General features: G+C 50.8%; 1 protein-coding gene across 1 annotated transcript; it reads right to left on the reverse strand.

Annotated features, from left to right (window-relative positions):
* Positions 1 to 424: 424 nt before the first annotated feature.
* Positions 425 to 19,466, reverse strand: EPB42 (erythrocyte membrane protein band 4.2). Its single transcript, XM_082449927.1, is given in 14 exon segments — positions 425 to 2,038; positions 3,880 to 4,013; positions 5,131 to 5,285; positions 8,064 to 8,363; positions 9,406 to 9,648; positions 10,493 to 10,596; positions 10,881 to 11,019; positions 11,590 to 11,767; positions 12,654 to 12,758; positions 13,684 to 13,802; positions 16,646 to 16,876; positions 17,838 to 18,023; positions 19,237 to 19,239; positions 19,242 to 19,466. Coding segments are annotated over 14 exon segments (2,154 nt in total). The 5' UTR covers positions 19,336 to 19,466; the 3' UTR covers positions 425 to 1,875.
* Between the last annotated feature and the right edge of the window lie 254 nt (positions 19,467 to 19,720).

Raw genomic sequence — 19,720 nt, forward strand, 5'->3', positions numbered from 1 at the left:
TGTATTGTTGTTCTCTATTTTGTATTACGTATCCCCAAATGTAAGTACAAAATTTTTACAAATCAAAAAATTTTAAATGTATAAGAGAGTTTATATAATATTAAGGGCCTCTTCAGTTAATCCTTTTGCAAAACCATCGCCAGTTAATTATATTTTTGCATCAGTCTGGAAGATCACATCTTGGAAAGCAAGGTAAACCTGGAAGGTCATATCTTAGAAAACAGGGTATACAGTGATGTATATTCTGGTGACCTGACTTAGGCCTTATGTACGTACTACAGGTCTCCACATTTCTATTGCTGGTCCTTTGTCTTGTATAGATGTACTTCATCACATCTGCCCTTCTGATGTCCCCATGGTCTCTTTAGGTATAATCAGCAACAGCAGCTGTCCTTTTTTTTTTTTTTTTTTTTTTTTAAATCCATTTTTTTTTTTTTTAATAGCTACTTTATTTATTTATTTATTTATTTTATTTTTGGCTGTGCTGGGTCTTCGGTTCGTGCGAGGGCTTTCTCCAGTTGCGGCAAGCGGGGGCCACTCTTCATCGCGGTGCGGGGACCGCTCTTCATCGCGGTGCGCGGGCCTTTCACTATCGCGGCCCCTCCCGTTGCGGGGCACAGGCTCCAGACGCGCAGGCTCAGCAGTTGTGGCTCACGGGCCCAGTTGCTCCGCGGCATGTGGGATCCTCCCAGACCAGGGCTCGAACCCGTGTCCCCTGCATTAGCAGGCAGATTCTCAACCACTGCGCCACCAGGGAAGCCCCTGTCCTTTTTTTTTAATTCCCACCACCCCTTCTTTGTTATCTTCACTAGTTTGTTGTATTTTTTAGATTCCACATATAAGTGATATCATACAGTATTTATAGTTCTCTGACTTATTTCACTTAGCATAGTACCCTCCAAGTCCAGCAGCCATTCTTTTGAGAGACTAGTGTGTACTTGGGGTCGAAATTCCTTGAGTCAAGAGTATTTTATTTTATTTTTTTAAGAGTTTTAATTTACTTTTATAAAGTGCCATTCTGTACTTTTAGAAAGTGTTACAAGGAAAAGGAACTAAAATCAAACAGTATCAAAGCAACAAAATGTAAGCAAACAAAAAAACTTGTAACTTTGTACAAAAGGAGTCCAGTTCTTTTATCTTTCTTTATAGGTCCTATTTTCTTTTTTTTTTTTTTAAATAGGTCCTATTTTCTTTATACTTAATAATTGTGTATTTCTCTACTGGACCAAATTTATGTTATTAACATCAGACTTAATTGTGGGATATTTAATATTTAGTAATATTTAACTCTAATAAGGACTTATCTGTAGCTGAATCTAGAAGATCATTCTGTGCTCAGGTCTCATGCTGTGTGTTTTATAACTTTCTTCAGTCATCTTTGGATCTTTAAGGATAATGGTCAGGGATGGCACTGGTCAGTGTAATCTTAGGATTACCTAAAAATCGTATTTTTAGCTAATATTGTCCCATTTCGTCAGAAATACAAGAATGATTTAAATGTTGTTAGGTTCTTTTCCTTTATAAATTAATGTATGTATTAGTGAACAGTAAATGGTTATGAAGAACCCTGGACTCAAAAAATCTGAATTTACTTATCTGAGTACCTCTACAAAGGCTTCTTTTTATTCCTCAAGCCCAGTAGTTTGTGTTCTAAGCCAACTAGTCTTCATGGGTGCCTTGAGCTGGGGTGACAGAAATGAATGAACGTCTTTTCTGTTGATTTCTGGGAGTCTGGTTTTGTTCTTGGTCACTCTTCTGCTCAACCTGAACAGAGATCCACTCGTCTGATAAGCAGAGTTTCTCTTCCCAGCATGTTCGGTGTTAGATTGTAGATTCAAGGGGGTGGTTGGGGAGAGTGATGCTGGAGCTGGAAGTTTAAGCCGGAGTTCCAGGGGCTACCACAGTGACACTTCTGAAGTTGGTTAGGTTCTGGAACATGTCGCAGTCCATTTCCACAGTGAGCCTCTGGAGCCCCACCCGCATTGGTGTGAACTCGAGTTGGGTGCACAAGGTGTTTCTGGACTGCACCGAACTTAATCTGAAATAAAGGAAAAGGCAGCTGCTAGTTCTGTCCCAGGGTCATTGCTTTGCTGGTCCCAGTGACTGTGATCCTTACCTGCTTAAAGAGGTGGACTCTGAAGAAATAAACATCCAAGTACCTTGCTGTTGAAACAGAGGAGCTTTGAAGGGGATGGAAGGCAGGAGCCTCCTATGGTGAGCAGTTGTATGTTTGAGAAGAGAAACATCCTATTCTAAGGGATTCCAAGCTGCATCTGTTGTTTCTTTTATCACCTGTGACTTCAGTCTGGTCCCGTTCTTAGTAATAGTATGTTGGGGAAGGCTGTTTTGGAACCCTCGTTGCTAACTGCAGTGGGTCCAGTGGGCATATTGAGATGAAAGTATGTCAACAGGTGGTGTTTTGGAGCCCTATCAGCAACCTTCTGGTCTGCCTGTGGACCTTCTTATGTTGACTGAGGGAATGGTGCAGATTTTTTTGAGGAGCTTTGCCCCACAATTGAGCTGGGAGAACACAGAAGTCTGGTTAAATGTTGGTAGTCCCTCCTCTCAACTTATGGGCAAGACTGGCCCACTGAGTTTCTTGAGGCTGAGGCAGTGGCTCAACAACCAGACAACTTGTCAGGGACCTCAGGGGTGGTAGGAGTAGGCATTGTGAACTCTGTATGTATTCAGCAGAGGATGCCGTGGACATCATGAGAGAAGGAGCAATAATGAACGAAGATATAACATCTAAAACCAACAAGGCACTAATCTATACAGGGTTTGTGTATACACACACACACACACACACACACACACACGTACACACAAATCAACAAGGAAAAAAGGCAGGAACACCAAAAGAAAAGTGGGCAAAGTTAAAAACAAACTATACAGAGGAGGAAATGGAAAAGGCTAATAAACATATGAAGAGTTGCAAATTAAAACAATAATGAGATATTACCTTATCCTGTTAGACTGGAAAAAAAGAGAAAGCTGGGTATTGCCAAGAGTGGAGGAGTGGTAGGAAGATAGAAACTGTCAAGTACTGCTTGAGGGAGTTGTAGACTCTTGCAGCCATTATGCAAGCCAATCTGATAGCACGTGGTCAAACCAGGTCATATCCTATGTCTCAGCAACTCCATTCCTGCGTGTATTTCCCCCCACCTCCCACAAATTTTCAAGCGAGTATGTAAGGGGACATATATTTGTAGTGTCCGAGAGTTGGAGGCGCTGTGGAGTGGCGTGGTAGGAAGTGGGGGGTGTACACGGTGGAGTAATATGCAGCAGAAGCAATGGACTTGACATGTGGATGAATTGTAAAAACATAGTTCTGAGTGAAAAGCAAGAAAAAGAATTAGACGTAACACCATTTACGTAAGTTAAAAATACAGTACTCATGAAGCAACAGTACTCATTTTATACATACTAAAAAAAGGATATGAAGAGTGGTAGTGGGAATGGGGGTAGGGAATAGGAGTAAAAGAGAATGCGTAAATAAACAAAATTCTGTATTGTGGTGTCACTAGTAGAGTGCAGCTCTCTGGCTTCACTGAGAGGCAGCCTACCCTCCCTGTGGCTTTCCCTCCCCCCCAGCCCTAACCCCCTCGCCTGCATCCACCAGCAATACCCAGGCTCTCCCTGTGTGACCAGGGCCGCGGCCAGCGTCAGGTGCCCGAGAGGCACAGAGCCTCCTCCGTCACTCCTGTACCCACATTGGTGGCCCCAGGATGAGAGAGACCCTAATCCTTTAGTTCAACTCTGGCAAGTGTTTGCTCTGTCTCCATAGACAAAGCAAAAAGACAGTCATCGATCTTGGGTTCCTGCCTTTCTGACCAGTTGAGATGTTTTTTGTGGGTTGAGAAGCTTGCGGTCTCTTACCTGTAGCTCTTCTCTCTGTGAATGAGTCCCCTTCCGAAGATGGAGATCACACAGCCCTTCATGGGAGCATCTAAGGAGTTATGGATGCTGACTGAGGCCGTGAGGGGCTGATGCCGCTCTGCTGTCTCTGGCATCTGTGGGAGATGCAGTCACTCCTTCCCCTCCTGGCCACCCTCCCTGAAGCCTCCTCACTTACTCTCCTAGCTCTGCCATCCTCACCCAAACTCCACAGCTGACTTCCCCACCCCTCTACCTGCTCTTCCTGCATTTACTCTCACCCTTGAGCCATCACTGACAACCTCTGATGGTGCCTTTCCCTCACTTAGAAACTTTGGAGGGTTTCCCATTGTCCTCAGAATCCAGCTTCGGTTGGCATTGAGCCCTTCCTGATCTGCCCCCAATCTACCCGCAGGCTCATTTGTTCCTCCCCTGACTGCAAGACACCCCAGTCTCTTCAGGCACTTTCACAGCCTCAACGCACCCCTCAGGCTCCCCTCCTTTGGGCCTCTTTACTCAGCCTTCTGTCTGCAACGGCCTTCCCCCACCTCTGCACTGAAAGCTTACCCATTTTTCAAGGCCCAACACAAATGCCACGTCCTCCATGAAGTCTTCCCCAAACCCACCAGCTGGAATTAATCCCCTTTACTTCACTTGTCCCAGAGCAATTTTGTACTTCTCCTAAAGCTCTGACATAAAAGACCGCACGTTGTGTCTCCCTTGCCCAACTGTAATAACCTCCTCCAGGGCAGAGACCAGGTCACATTCGTTTTGGTCTGGGTAGACATGTGGAAAGAGGACTGGACCAAGAGCCCTAAGCCTCTAAAATGTCCTGTTCTTATGACTGTGGGCATGATGCTCTCTGGGACTGTTTCCTCTTCTGAACAATGGGAACAATTCCACCTCCCGGGGCTTTTGTATTAAAAGAAGTAAAAGAGGTGAAAATACATTGGCACATGTACAAAGTGCTAAATAAACATAGGCTGTTATTATCTCTGTAAGTATGGAGGCAGCAACTGGGAAGATCCCAGTTTTAGAAAACTTTACTTAATCTGAACTAAAGTTGGAAGATTTAAACCTTAATAGCATGTATAAGAAACCATCTCTTTCGAGAGAAGGAGCACTCAACCCAGCGTTTCCTGGTAGTTCTTCAGCACGGTCACCTGCTCTGACGCTTGAGGGGCTCGGTGCCTTCTGAAACGGGGACCTGAGTAGCGGCAAACGCCAGTGATATGGGGAAGGACTGGTGCCTACCTCGATGGCAAGGTGTGGTCTGCAAATGGCGATGTCTTGCTGAGCAAAGCAGGAAGGGCTGCAGTGTGTTGCCATAGCGGTGAGTCTGAGGAAACTATTCTCTGGCGGGTTTTGTTTAAAATTGGAGAAGGACAGGAAGGTGGAGATTTTCTCAGCTGAAACATATGACAGGTGGAGTCAACGCCCAGGGGTGAGTGCATGCGCCCTGGAAACAAGCAGTAGTTTCGCACACAACGCAAAGGAGTCGGGACCTCACTGAAGCCAGAAAGATGCCTCATTCCTCTCAGCAATTTCAGAATTGAACTCGGTCAAGAACCCACCCATGACCACCATCACCACCGCCACTAACACTCTTGATGGACCACCTCCACAGGGCTGGGGAAAGGGCCCCTGTGAACTAGAACAAGTGAAGCTCTTGGAGCCTGTTTCCTTGTCTAATAATAACGCCTACCTGGCGGGACGGCTTGTGGTTCACGAGACAGTCATTAAGTGCTGGTCTCAGACCTGCCACCCAGCCGTGGCTGAATATAAGTATGCTTAGTCCCCTCCCCTTCTCTGCTTCTGCTCTTTCCCTTTTGCAGAGAAGATGAAGCCATCCTTCGTCCTTGAGGAAGCCTCTGGAGCTCACGTTCTCATTCTCAACCTACAGGCATAGACATCTACCCCTGCTGTTAACCACCCCCCCAGCCCCCCGGAGGGTCAGGCATCCCCCCTGCCCAAGTCCAGTCCTTTGCTTTTTAAATCAGTGCCCCACCCTGACCCCACCGCTGCTTAGCTGTGTAACTTTGGGCAAATTATTTAACCCTCTGTGTCTCGGTCTCCTCATCTGTAAAGTGGGATAACAATGGTGCCTGCCTCATAAGGTCGTTATGAGGATAAATGAGATGATGCGTATAGAACACTTAACACCATGTTTGCCAAAAATAAGTGCTCGATAAATGTGAGCTATAATTATTCTAGTTGCCTGTCATTTCCCCAAGGGTTGCACCATCAATTATAACCCATCTCTCCTGAGGTTTCCGTCTCTTTCTCTCTGCTGATTCTTCCTCAGCCTGTAAGCGGATTCTGCTGTTTCTCATCTTAAAAGAAAACAAAGAATACCCTCCTCCCCAGTGTCCCTGGCTGACTACCACCCGGTCTCCCTTCTTTTTCCATCCATTCTTCCAGGAAGGACCGCACACCTTGTCTCACTTCCTCAACTCTCAATCTGTTTAAGCCCCAGGAACCTGGTCTTTGCCATTGCTTCTCTGTCAGACCACTCTGTCAGTGGATGCTTTTCAGCCCTGACCTCTCATGGCCTCTCTGCTGACCTTGCTTTGTGCCCCCATCCTCTCTTTCACTTCTCAGTCTCTCACTCTGCTCCTTCCCTGACTGCCCCCTGCACCCCAACATGCTGGTGCTGCCTGGGTTTCCTCCTCACCCTCTCGTCTTTTCCCAGTCCTCTCCCACTCCCCCTACCCCCATCCAGGCCTTTATCTTGCATACCAGGTTTAGGTTTCCAGCTGCCTACTGGCCGTCTCACAGCTTGGATGTCTTACGGGCTTTCAAATCCAACATGCCACAAACAGAACTTAACATCTTTCTCCCCAAACCTGCTCTTCCCCATTTGCCCTATTCTAGAGGCTCACCCAAACTGGAAGCGCCCTCTCCCCACATACACGAGTTCTATCTAGCCCACCTCTTCAATATGACTTCATTTGAAAAGTGCTGCTTGTTTAGTTTGTCCTTCATTTCTTGGCTTATTACAAAACCTTCCAACCTCTAATCCAGTGGTTGTCGACATTGGATGTACATTAGAATCATATGGGAAGCTTTATAAAACAATCCCAGTGCCAGGCCACACCCCAAATCAATTACAACAGACTCTGACGGTGAGGCCCAAGCATCAGTATTTTTAAAATTCCCCAGGGGATTCAACGTGCAGCCAAGGTTGAGAACCATGACTCTAATACAACCCCTTCCATTCCATTCTGCCCAAAGTTCTTTTTTTAAAATGAATTTCTGATCACATTGACTCCCCTGGTTAAAACCTGCCACCAGCTCCCCACTGCCCAGAGAACAAAACCCAAACTCCTCAGCAGGATCTACAGGCCCTTTCATGATCTGGCCTTGTCCAGCTCTCACACCACTCCCCCACTCCATCCCTCCCTCCCTTGGGAAGGGAACAGGGTGGAGGGAGTGGAGGCAGGGGGACCGGTCAGGAGGCTGCTGCAATCATGTAGACAAGCACTATTCCACTGATTCTCTTTGCCTACACATCGGAATCACCCAAGGACTTTAAATTGTTTTTGATGTTTGGGCCAAACCATAGAGTTTCTGACTTAATTGGTCTGGGGTGCAGGCTGAGCATCAAAGTTCCCCCAGGTGGTTCTGATAGGCAGCAAAGTCGGAGAACAACTGCTATAGTCCAGGGAATTTCAACCCTAGAATAACCCAGGGAGCTCTGAAAAAATACCAGTGCCTGGATCCCATCCCAAATCAATTAAATAAGAATCTGAAGGAGGAGGAAGAACCTGAGCATATGTCCCTTCTTCCTGGAATGCCCATGACCCACTTTTCTGTCTGACACTGTCCTTCTCAACCTTCAAGACCGAGGGCAGCCCGATTTACCTGGGGGCAGCCTGCTCCAGCCTGGGTAAGACGCTAACCCGCCATTGTGCTCTGTTTACCTCATCAAACACTTCTTACACTGCTTCTTACACTGTCTGTTTGCTTATATAACTGCAATCAGAATTGTGGGGTTTTTTCCCTGTGTGAAGCTCAATAAATATGTGTTGAATGAGAAAGAGAGAGAGAGAAAAAGAGAGAGAGGGCACACCAGGGGCTGGATGCTATCTCTTCAGATCTGCAGGGGGTGCTATAAAGCTGCTGCCTGCCCAGGGTGGGAGCTGGGTGTGTGGAGTGTCTGGGGAGGGGGGGCCGTAGAGAGTTACCTGAGTTGGCACTGAGTGTAAGGACAAGCTTCTTCGTCCAGAGCTTGGCAGCAAGGACACCATTGTAGTACACTGCCTGCAGCCCAACGGCCAGCTGCACTTCTTTGTCATGGTCACTAGGGTTTAACAAGTTCACAGAGAACCGGGCATCCCCTCCCAGGGCTAGGGAGCTGGGTGCTTCCAAGAAGAAATGTAGAGGATCATCAGTCTCGAGACTGGGAGGATGGATGCCATCGTCTTTCCCATGTTTCATTCTGTTTTCCTGGACCTTCTCCAGCACCTCTTTTTCTTGAAGAGATCCTGAAGAATGGAATAAACAAAGCAAGCCTCTTACCTAGCAGGTGTAGACCCTTCTAATAGCAGCCCAGGATTAAGGTTCATTTCCCCGCTGCTGCTCAAATGCCAAAGCCACAAGAGCTTTGCAAACCTCTAGGTCCGTATTTAGCTAAAAAAAGATGTGTTAGACCCATCACAGATACAGTGTATCTCTTCCAAGCCACTCAGGGATCAAGTTCTTCAAGTGCTATGAATCTGCCCCTTGAACGGTGAGAGAGCTAGTTTTTGTACAAGTTGCAGGGACTTGAATCTTCCTAAGTGAAGAAGTTTGGACTTATTCCAAGGGCAATGGAGGCCATGGAATATTCTGGAACAGGAATATTCTGTAACATAATTATATTTGTGTCTTGGGAAGCTCATTCTGGAAACTGTAAGTTGAAAATGGAATAATGATGGGGAGACTGAAGGCGGGGGTCTAGTTAGGAGGCTGCTGCAATACTTTAGACGAGAGATGATGAGGCCCTGGATGACCTACAGGCAATGGGGAAGGAGATGAGGTGATGGGTGTGAGAGTACAGTGGGGTGGTCATGGGGGAGACTCAAGGACAGTGCAAGCCTTCTTGTCTGGATAAATGGGTGGACAGTGCAGTGGTGGGCTCCAAATCAGGTTGGAGGGGTGTTGAAGGAGAGCAGAAGAGAGAGAACATCTCTTGGCAGCTGGGCTTGCTATTAACTGTGCTGTTGTATAGCAGTGGTTCTTAACTGGGGGCAGTTGTGCCCCCAGAGGACATCTGGAAATGTTGGGAGACATTTCTGGTTGTCACAACTGGTGGCAGTGGTTGAGGAGGGGTCGGCATCTAGTGGATAGAGGCCAGGAATGCTGCTGAATGTCCTGTGGTGCACAGCCCTCCACAAGGAAGTTAGCCAGTCCAAAGTGTGAATGATATCAAACAGGGCTGAGAAATCCTGTTTCAGATGGTGGGGAAAGGCCCTCTCTTTGGCCTGCGTGTGCCTGGCGCACGCTCTGCCTCCTGTTGCTGTTGCGGGGCCCTCCTCTGCCCAGTACCTTCAGGATACTTGTAGTTCTGCGTGATGTCCTCACGGCGGTCACAATCCACACCCTTGGTGCTGATGCTGTTGCCAACATACTTAGTGTTGGAGTCGGTCAGCTCCAGTGTCCCATCCTCATGGCACTTCCAGACCACACACGAGGCATTTATCGAGGCAAAAATGTCTGATACTGCAGGGGTCAGCCCCAGCGTCCCCTCCTTGACCGCTTTGACTGGGACCAGATCACAGGCCTCCAGGACTGGGGGAGAGAAAAGTCGGTGAGCGAGAGGAACCACGCCCAGACCTCAGCTTGGGTCAGAGCTGCACAACAGCAGTCCTCATCCTATGCCCTGTTGTCCCTCCCCTGGGATCAAGGTCAGAGGTGGGCACTATGTCCCTCCCCTGGGATCAAGGTCAGAGGTGGGCACTATATCCCTCCCCTGGGATCAAGGTCAGAGGTGGGCACTAGGCAGGGTTTCTGAGAGGGCACTGCTGAGGTGAAACTCACTATTTAGTGACAACACTTTTTGGTCATGGCCTATGGCAGGAGCCCTCTCAGAAACTGGATGGGTAATAACCTCAGAGGTACAGAGTACACGGGAGTTCCTAAGCCAGCTTGACTACAGACATGATAGGAATAGGTTGCCTTTGCTGAGCACTTCCTATGTGCCAGGCTCTGTGACAGTTCTGTTCCTGGGAAAGGAAGAGCCATCCTTTTATAACTCCTGAAGATTCCTTTTCTGAGCTTGAGCCTATCCTGATATCCTCTTCATCCACATCCAGAACCCCAGAAGTCCCACTCTACAAGCTGTCTTAAGACCTCTGCCCTTCCATGAGACTCAGCTCCCTCACCTGTTGCCCTGAGGGGGGCTAGTCTCCCTGAGACCTTGGGGCCAAGATGGCTAACGCCTTTGTTCCCTTGAGCCTGCGGGCATCAGGTCAGCATTCTGCTGGCCACTATCATTCCTGGCGCTTCTCCTGTTTTAGGGGATGCAGACCCCCTTTGGACCACCTGCTGCCCCTGTTTCCTCTCCGAAGGACTCCTTGTCCTCATGCAGCTCTGTGCAGCCCAGGGCAGTCCTGGGCCCATGCCCAGGCTTTACCTCCACCTCCATTAGGAGCACTTGGGTACAGAATCTGCCATCCGTCATAACCCTGGGGCAGAGCAGGCCGGGCCATCCAGCACTCGGTGGAAGTCTGGAAGATCCTGAAGGTAGCAAAGGAAACAATTCAAGTGGGGAAAAAAAGAGTCCCGAAGCGGTCCTAGAAATGACAGAGCTGTTACTAGGGGGATAGGCGGATGCTGCATAAAAGTGGTTGCAACACTCCTGGGAAGGGGCGTGCACTCCACAACTCCCCCTGACCATCAGCATCCTGTCTTCAAGAGTCTTGAAGGCCTACTCTCAGCAGGGCCACTTGGGGGTGGGGGTGACACCCCGCGGGCTTGGAGCCCTTCCAGGTCTGGGACCTCATCCCCTTCGGGCTTCTCACCAGATTCTGCCTCTGTGGCCTTCTCCATTCTGAAGCCCCTCCTCATTGTAGTACTCATCGACCAGCAGGCCCCCGCCAGTGCCCTGGGCTGAGGTGAACGTGGTAACGACGCGGGCAGGGATTCCCAGGCCTCGCAGCACTGCACGGAAGGGGGCAGGGGGTTAGGGCACCAGAGAGGCCTGGGATGTGGGGGGCAGGGTATACGGCTAGCGTTTTCAGGGTCTCCTCTGGACACCGGGCGCTTTCACTATCTTAAATGCCAGGCGACATTGTGGAAAGAGAAGGGACACAGGCACCGGAAAGTTAGAATTGACACCAGCCAGATCCAGGCCATATGAAGGCCCAGAAATGAGGAACAAACCAGTTACACAGCAGGCAGAGTACACAGCGGAGGGAGGCTTACGGGATACACAACAGGGCTTGCTTTCCTGGGGCAGGGGCGGGCGAAGCTCCGGGGAGAAGTGAGTTTCGGAGCAGAGCTCGCCAGATGGGCCCAACTTTGCCGAAGGGGCGAAAGGAGCTGCAGCTGGTTGGGAGGTGGGGGATGAGTGGCTGGTTTCTTGGCCAGACGGCGCACCGGGAGCAATTATGGGTGTGATGGAGGCGGGGAAGCGCTGCGGGGTGGAGGAGCAGCAACCCAAGAAGCAGGGCAGACACTGCACGGACGCCAAGGGGACGTTTGGGCGCGGCAGGCAAGCCTGCTCTGTACCTGTGCAAGCAACGGCGGCCAACACCCAGGCCTGACCGTCATACACGGGCCTCCCCCGGCCCTTGACCCACTGCCGCAGGATGGGCGCGCTGCCCCGGCGCTTGTTCAGCAAGGCCCTTTCCTCGGTGGTCTGGATCTGCGGGGTGGGCAGGACACTCTTCTCCTTGAGAACATGCAGCTGTTTGGGGAAATGTGGGTGGGCAAGGAGGGCTCATCACAGTTCTCCAAGCGTGGTGAACAGACCAGCTGCAGGGCAATCACCTGGAACTTGTTAAACCTGAGTGTCCCTGGGCAGTGAAAGCACTGAGTCCTAACCACTGGACCGCCAGGGAATTCCTGGGAATCCTCCTTTTTAACAAGTCCTCGGGAAGCAGGGGTTCATGGACCGTAGTGAAAAACAAAACTCAGGACACAAGAGCGGCAGGAGGGCTGCCCCTCGGGGGAGCACCTTCGTTGCTCCTTGGCCTGGCTGGCGCCCATTCCTTGTAAGTGTTTGCACCTGGGGCCTCGAGGCCCACGCATCCCAAGCTTCCTCCTCCTCGCAGGCTGGCCCTGTCCCTCACCAGCTCTTCAGAGGGGTGGACGGAGCCACATGAGGAAACGCGGAAGACGTTATTCCTGTGAGAGAACTTTTAAGGACAACAGGAAAGCACCAAGCTACCTTCATGGGAATAATTTAGAAATGAGAACAAATTCCTTTGACCACCTTAGCAGCAAACACTGGGTAAGATGGACCTGACCCCCTTCCTCCCAGGGACCTAAGCCCCCAGGTTGGGCTGGGGGTGGGGAGGAAGGGAGGGGGAGCACTCCAAGGAAATCCAGGCCAGCTTCAGTCCTTGCTGGCTTGTGTCCTGAGGGATGACACCTCCCTGTGCTTTTCTCTCCCCTGTGGATGCTACTGTCCTCCCCTCCTCGCTCAGAACCTTCTTCAAGGACTGTCCCCCACACCCTGGGAGGAGGGGACCATTTGTGATTTGAAGATTGCCAGGGCCGTAGAGGTGAGGCAGCTCTGTCAGAGGGCTGCCCTCTCATCGCCTCCCCCTCCCGACCCTGTCCTCACTCACCAATGCACCCAAGACACGGGCCACATGCACGGGGTTGCCCCACTTCTCCACCCGCTTGTCCACGTTCAGTAAGTCCAGGCTGAGGTCGATGACATCCTCCTCGAACTATAAGGACCACACAGGGCCATGATGGCGGGTGTGCAGGTCAGGCATTCCTCCCACAAGTCAACCCCGTCCCCTCGTCCTTCTCCAGACTCAGGCGCCACTCCTTCCTGCCTTGCCCCCTCGGGAGTTCTGGCTTTTCCCTCTGTCCCCAGGGCTGCCTGGTCCCTGTGCCCGGCACTCCAGCCCTTTGCCTCTTCTGCTGTCTGACTCCTGATAGTGTGAGCTCTTGAGCGCCAGGGCTGTGTCGAGTCCTTTCATTTCTATCGTTTTGCATGTCATTTGCTCCCACTGCCCCTGACAGGGCAGTCCTGTGTTGGGGCAGGTTAGACGGCAGCTCCCGCTCTTGAGGAGCCCGGGGTTAGGAGGGAGGGGGACATGTGGCCGCTTAGGCTACAGATCTCAGCAACGCGGCCAGGGCTCTAGGAGAGATGCCAACCCAGGGAGCACACTGGAGAGAGTCACTCTGCCTCTGGGGGCTGGGGGAGGCTTTCAGAGGGCCTTAAAAGATGGGTAGGAGTTTTCCAGGGGATAAGGGAGGGAAGGTATTCCTGGCAGAGGGAACATTCAGCCTGCACATTCAAGGGATGGCCAGGGGCTGGAGCATGGGGTGGCTCTTGGGGAAAGGAAAACAGTGGCCTGGCTGTGAAGAGCCTTGTGTGTCAAGCCAGGGGATTTGTTTTTTATCCTGTAGGTGGTGGGGATTTAACAGAGGTTTGATTTGCGTCGTCTTTAGGAAGAGAACTCTGGAAGCTGTGGAGGATGGTCTAGTGTGGCTCTGAGGGAAGAGAGGTACCACGGGGCTGAAACTGCATAAAGAAATGGCCTCATGACCAGGGGATTTTGGACCTGCCCACTCTGTTTGACCTGAGTACTGAAGGTTATGGGACACTCACTGTCCCTCAGGCTTCCCCGGAGGCCCCCGTACCTGGCCAAAGTCCCAGGGCTCAGCCTGGATGCAGTCAGCCGTGCCCAGGAAGATGAGGCCATTCTGGTTCAGCAAGTACTCCCTGCGTTGAGCTTCATTCCCCAGGAACACAGCATCCTCTGGAGAGAAGCAGGCAGGGATGAGGCTCTGTGGGATACTGGGCTTGCTCTCCACCTCCAGGCCTCTGCCCTCCATGCTCAGGTGAGACTCAGCTGCAGGCCTTCTCTTCAGCTCCAGGCCTGATGGGGACTGAGGAGGAACCCCCTCTTTTCACCCCACACTGGGATCCAGGCTCCTCTCTGGTGAGAGTGGGGAAGGGGGGTCAGAGTCCCTGGATCAGCCACGGTGGCCTTCATGGTCAGCCAGCCAACAGGAACAAGCCAACCTTAAAAGGCCTACTGGTTCCTGAAGATACTTGCAGCCAGAGTGCTACTGAACCAAGAGAATTTGGCAACAGCCCAGGGAGCTTCCCAGGGGGCCTGTTATGTCTCTCTCACAAGTTCAAACGAAAAAAAAAGTGATTCAGAAAAACCAATCAAACGTGTTGACAGGCACGCACCGAAGGGAAGATGAGTAGGGTCAGGGGCAGCAGTGGGCCTGTGTGGAGTGGTAGCCAGAGCATTAGTTTCCACCCAGGGTGTCCGAGTGGGTCTGGGACTCCTATGGTCTCTCCCCGCTGCCTCTCCTGCTGTCTCCATCCAAGGGTTGGGCTGGGGATCATGAGGAGGGTGGGGGCTTTAAGGAGTCCGTCACCCACTCTAGGAAGCTGGGAGCAGCAGAGGGACCTGCTCTGCTTGCCAAGTGTCTCCCTCTGCCTGGTGCTAGGGGTGAAGAGGGGGGTGGGAGACTAGTTCCTGGGGACTAGAAAGAGAAGAGGATTTCCAAACCATCCCCCAGGCATCCAACTGGGATGAGGGTACTCAAAGTAAAAGAAGGATGGCATATTAGAAATCAGGAATCCCTGAAAAACCTGGGACAGAAGATCACAGAACTATGGGCCCAAGGAGCCCTGGGCCCCTGCCCCTCCATCCTTAGTACTGTCTGTGAAGTCAGCTGGACATCACTTCTTTGGAAATCACTTTAAACCGAGGTGTTTCGCCCCAGGCACTGCAGGCTCTGGGAAGTACATTTTCAGAGCATAGGTAGCAGCCCCTCCTCTTCTCTGCTTGGGTGGAGCCCCTCCCCCCTTTATAAAGTCCCTGCTTATGAATAGGACTCTTTCATTACAGGATGTAAAATTTCCTTTTGAATCCAGGAAAGCCCCATCTCCAAGTATGCTAAGATGAGACTGAGTCCCAGATAACCTCTGAAAATCTCTTACCTCCCAGGTGAGCAGTGCCAACAACTCACTCCTGGCCAGACAGACACTGCCCCCCTCCACGCCTCCCTCACCCCCATAGAGAGGCCTTCCCTACACAGGTCCCTACAAACCAGGCATGGAGGCAGGAATCCTGGCACTGAGTCAAGACTGTGAACTCCCTCTGAACCAAGCACTGTCCCAGAACTGTCTTTGCTGTGTCTTTGTTCTGGCCATCAGGGTCTAGCTCTGGCTGTGGGCTCAGAGTCAGCGAGGCGGGTACACTAAAGCCTCAGTTTTGGAGGGAAATGGCTTGAGGGTCTTTCAGTGTACAGAGAGCCATGGGGCCTCCCCCAGCTGAAGGGGCCCTGAATCCACACTCACCCACATGGGGCAAGGGCACCTCAATGGACACTAGTTCCCATCCATTGTTCAACCTGCCAAACCCCTTGGAGCGGAAGCAAAGGGCCTGAACTGAGGAGAGACAGGGCCACCTGAAAGAGGGGGTACTGCAGAACCCCAGCCTGGGCAAAAGAAGTGGAGATAGGGAGCTCACTGGGATTCAGGTGCCATATAGAAAGGGCATCAGGTACTGGGGAGCAGGAACCTGGTAAGATTTCTTCTACTTCCCCTTGTTCCCAGCCCTGCCTCGTAATGAGGCCATGAAAGGAAAAGGCTTGTCTGGCGTAGCAGGGACAGGCAAGCAGGAGGAAACTTTTCCCGTCCCCCAAACAACCGTTCAGGGAACACAAAGGTTTAAAGTCGGGGGGTGGCAGATTCTAAAGGGAAGACAGATTCAGTCTTCAGAATGGGCAGGAAGAGGAAATGTTCTCTTAGCTCCCGTTTGGAGCACGTCAGCCATGTCTGATGTCTTTTCTAGATGAAACAGTCCCGACAGCTAGAGCTGAGCTTTGCCAGAGGTGGCCACTGGAGGCCACCTGACCCCAGGAAGTCCACCCAGAGGCTGCTGAGCTAGGGAGGCTGGCTGTTTGATTTGCTGCTCCAGGCAGATATTTGGATAGGTCAGTGTGGAGAGAGCCCAGCAGTCTGTAGTAAGGACAGAACTAACAAGTGGAGAGAAGCAGAGAGCGCAGAAAGGAAGATTTACTGTGAAGTTGAAGCTGAAGCTTTGGGCCCCCCACCAGTACAGACCCCTATAAGCCCAGGGAGGAGCCTTAGCAATTCAAAATTCTGTGTTCTTTTTCTGAAAGAGGGTCCCCAAAATTATATAAACTTCAGGTCCCACAAAACCTGGATTCACCCTGGAGACAGACTTTGGGAGCCCAGGGAGGGAACAGAGAAGCCCCTCCCTCAGGTCGCCTCTTTTCCTGAAGCGCTTTCCAGCTCTTGGCCCCTGTCCTGTTATAATAGAGGGTAGTTCTCCTAGGGTCATCTCAGTGAGTCTCAGCTCCTGTGACTAAATAGCCTGAGCCAGCACCAGACAAGCCTCTGCTCTCAGTGGGAAGCCCTGGGCTGCTTCTTCCAAGGTGACCCCAAGAAAGGACCCTGGGCCTGAGAGGCCATTCATCCAGGGAGTAGGCACCACGGGAGCTGAGTGCTGGTGCTGCCCTAGAGGGAGCCGGGCCCTGAGGCCTGGAGCAGTCGCGCCCCAGCTCCGGGGCCTTGAGTCCTTTGCAGCCCAGGCTGGCCAAGGTCCAAACTCACCTCGACCCCAGGGGTTAAAGAGCAGCGTGAACTGGCCCAGGCATTGCTTCCTGCCCGAAACCTGCAGCAGGAGTGAGTAGTGGCCAATGACAGCGTCTGCGGGTGTGGTCACAGAGATGGTCCAGGACTGGTCATCTCTCTCCTCCACCATTGCACTCCACCACTTCCGGTCCCCCAGACTGGAAATTGAGAACGTGGCTTGGGTCCGGTTGGTCTTGGAAGGCTGCTCTCCTGCAGTCACACAGAGATGAACTGGTCATTTGGACCCCTTTGCCACAACTCAGAGTAACAAAGTGAAGTATCACAAAGATGGAGCAAGTGAAAATTAGATTAGGAGGAGAATGAAAGCAGCCCATCCAGGAATGGGAGGCAGTAAAGGGTGATGGGAGAGCACAGGTCCTCAGTGCTCATGGACTCGAATCTAGAAAAGGTTCATAGTGTATAACATGGGTGTAGTAATAATACCTCTTTCATAGGGCCGATGTGAGGTGTTTTTTTTTTAATACATTTATTTATTTTATTTATTTATTTTTGGCTGCGTTGGGTCTTCGTTGCAGTGCGCGGGCTTCTCATTGAGGTGGCTTCTCTTGTTGCAGAGCGTGGGCTCTAAGCGTGCAGGCTTCAGTAGTTGTGGCACATGGGCTCAGTAGTTGTGGCTCACAGGCTCAGTAGTTGTGGCCCGCAGGCTGTAGAGTGCAGGCTCAGTAGTTGTGGCACACGGGCTTAGTTGCTCCGCGGCATGTGGGATCTTCCTGGACCAGGGCTTGAACCCGTGTCCCCTGCATTGGCAGGAGGATTCTTAACCACTGCACCACCAGGGAAGCCCCCGATGTGAAGTTTTAATGAGATATTGCATGTAAAGCCCTTGGCTCAATATCTGACATGTAGTACAGATTCAGCAAGTAGTAGCAATTAAATGTTATATTTAGCCTAGGTTAAATCCCATTCAGGGTTTTCTACAAAACTGATATTATATATGCAACAAAGGAACCCCTTAGTGATAATGCGGCTGAGCAACTTCTGAATCATAATAAATGCTACTTATTATGCATATTATCTCATCCTCACAGGCCCTGCCGGTGGGCAGGACTCCTGGAGGCCCAGGTGCAGTGTGAGCCATGTGCCCCTTGGTGGGCAAGAGAAAGAAACCCCCAGTCCTGCTGCCAAAGAGGTCGAGGCCTGCCCCACTCACCAGTTTGTGCAATGAGGACTACCTTCTTCAGGGTTTGCAAATATGTGCGGATTGGAGCCCAGAAGTTCAGGCTGATGGTGAAGGGCTGCCCCCTCCTCACAATGAGACGCTGGGAGCTGATGTCATTGGTGTGGTGCTCTGCATTGTTTCTTGCTGCCTGGAAGTCGCAGCTCTTGATCCCCAGGCCTATTGTGAAAAGAAAGAAATCATGGAGACGAGGCAAATATGACAACGTCAGTAAATGCAGAGACGCTGGAGCCAGAGACCAGGGTTTAAATCTTTGGCTCAACTCACTTACTAGCTGTGCCATCTCAGGCAAGTAACTTAACTACTCTGAGCCTCAGTTTCCTCTTCCTTAGAACAATCATCCCTCCTTGCAGGGTTGCGGAAAGCAAATGAGGTAATGTATATAATACGCTTGGCACCATGTCAGACACATAGTAAGTCCCATTAAGTAGGACTGTTACTATTATTAATAAGAGTGAAGCTTGTTCTCATTGTCAACCCCCCTTTCTGGTCCCAATCCAGAAGCAATGAATAAAATCCAGAATTTTGCTCACCCCTACTCATTTTTTTTCTAAGAACACAATCAGACAATTTTTAGAGCTGGTTTTGAAATCACTGAGTCCAATTGTTTTGTTTTATAGGTGAGAAGAGTGAGGCCCAGAGAGTAGAAGCAACTCACATGAGATTGCACATGGCTCTTTCACCTAAAGGCTCATTAAACCCGTGGTACCATGCAGCCCAGAAAAACGCTACAAGGAGGGGGCCTGTGAGTATCATGACATCCTCTCAGGCAGTTCTCACTTTACATCGAGAACTTGTAAATGTAAATGTGCTAACAGAGGCCCCTGAGATTTCTGCATTCTCTGCTGCTGCCTGTTTCCTTGCTTGGTGTCTGTCTCTGCCCCTTTTAGTTGGATTCCCTGGCTCCTACCTTCCTTCTCTCCCATTTAGCTTTGATATACCACAACCCAGGGAGAAGAGCCATGTTAGGATGATCCTGGGATAAAGAATATAAATCCGTTTAACCACCATCACCATCTTACCGCCGTCATCATGATGATGACCAGTTTACCACCAACAAGCTACTCTATTGCCACTCCATAGCCACGCTCCCAGTACCATCGCCACCACAGCACCCACCACCACTTCCCACCATAACCCACCTCCGTCATCTCCACTGCTGCCAGCACTGACTACTACCCTCCCCACCAGAGCCACACAACCATTACCTCCAGTACCACCAGTACCCACTACCAGCCCCCACACCTCAGCCCCTCCACCAGCAGCAGCGCCCATTTACTATCCCCCCACCATAGCCCTACCGCCATCACCTCCACCACCATCAGCACCCACTACCACCTTGCCGTCACGGTCACATCATCATCCCCTCCACCACCATCCTGCTTCTTTTAATGAAAACATGTAATGATGGAGGAGCTACTGAGAGCCCAGTAAGCCCTGTGGAGAGCAGGCTTGGCTCACCTTGTCCCATGGCTGCAGGCTGCTCTTATCCACTTGGCTATAGGAAACGCCTGTCTTGAACTGTTGCTCTGAGCTTCCTCTCTGAATCTGTCTTCCAGACAGAAAATGATGAAGGCACTTTTGTTGGCTTAAGAATCTGTAAATAGTGGAGTTTCCTTCTGCTCCACCTGTGTGCTTCCCCACATGTTTGTCTCTCCTGCTCCTTCCCCTCTGGTATCTCTTGGACCAGCTGCTAGGAGTTCCCCTTTCTCGTTTTATCTCTTGTGCCAGGAGGCCCAGACAGGGGTATGTCTGGCAGGCTGGAGTGGGGGGTGGAGAGGGGGAAGATCTGACAGTTGGAGAAGCCCAGGTAAACTTCTAAGCCTCTTGCTTCAGTGACCTCAAGAGACCCTCAG

This window comes from Balaenoptera physalus (genome assembly GCF_965194825.1).
Source record: "Balaenoptera physalus genome assembly, chromosome: 2".
NCBI classification, from domain to species: Eukaryota; Metazoa; Chordata; class Mammalia; order Artiodactyla; family Balaenopteridae; genus Balaenoptera; species Balaenoptera physalus.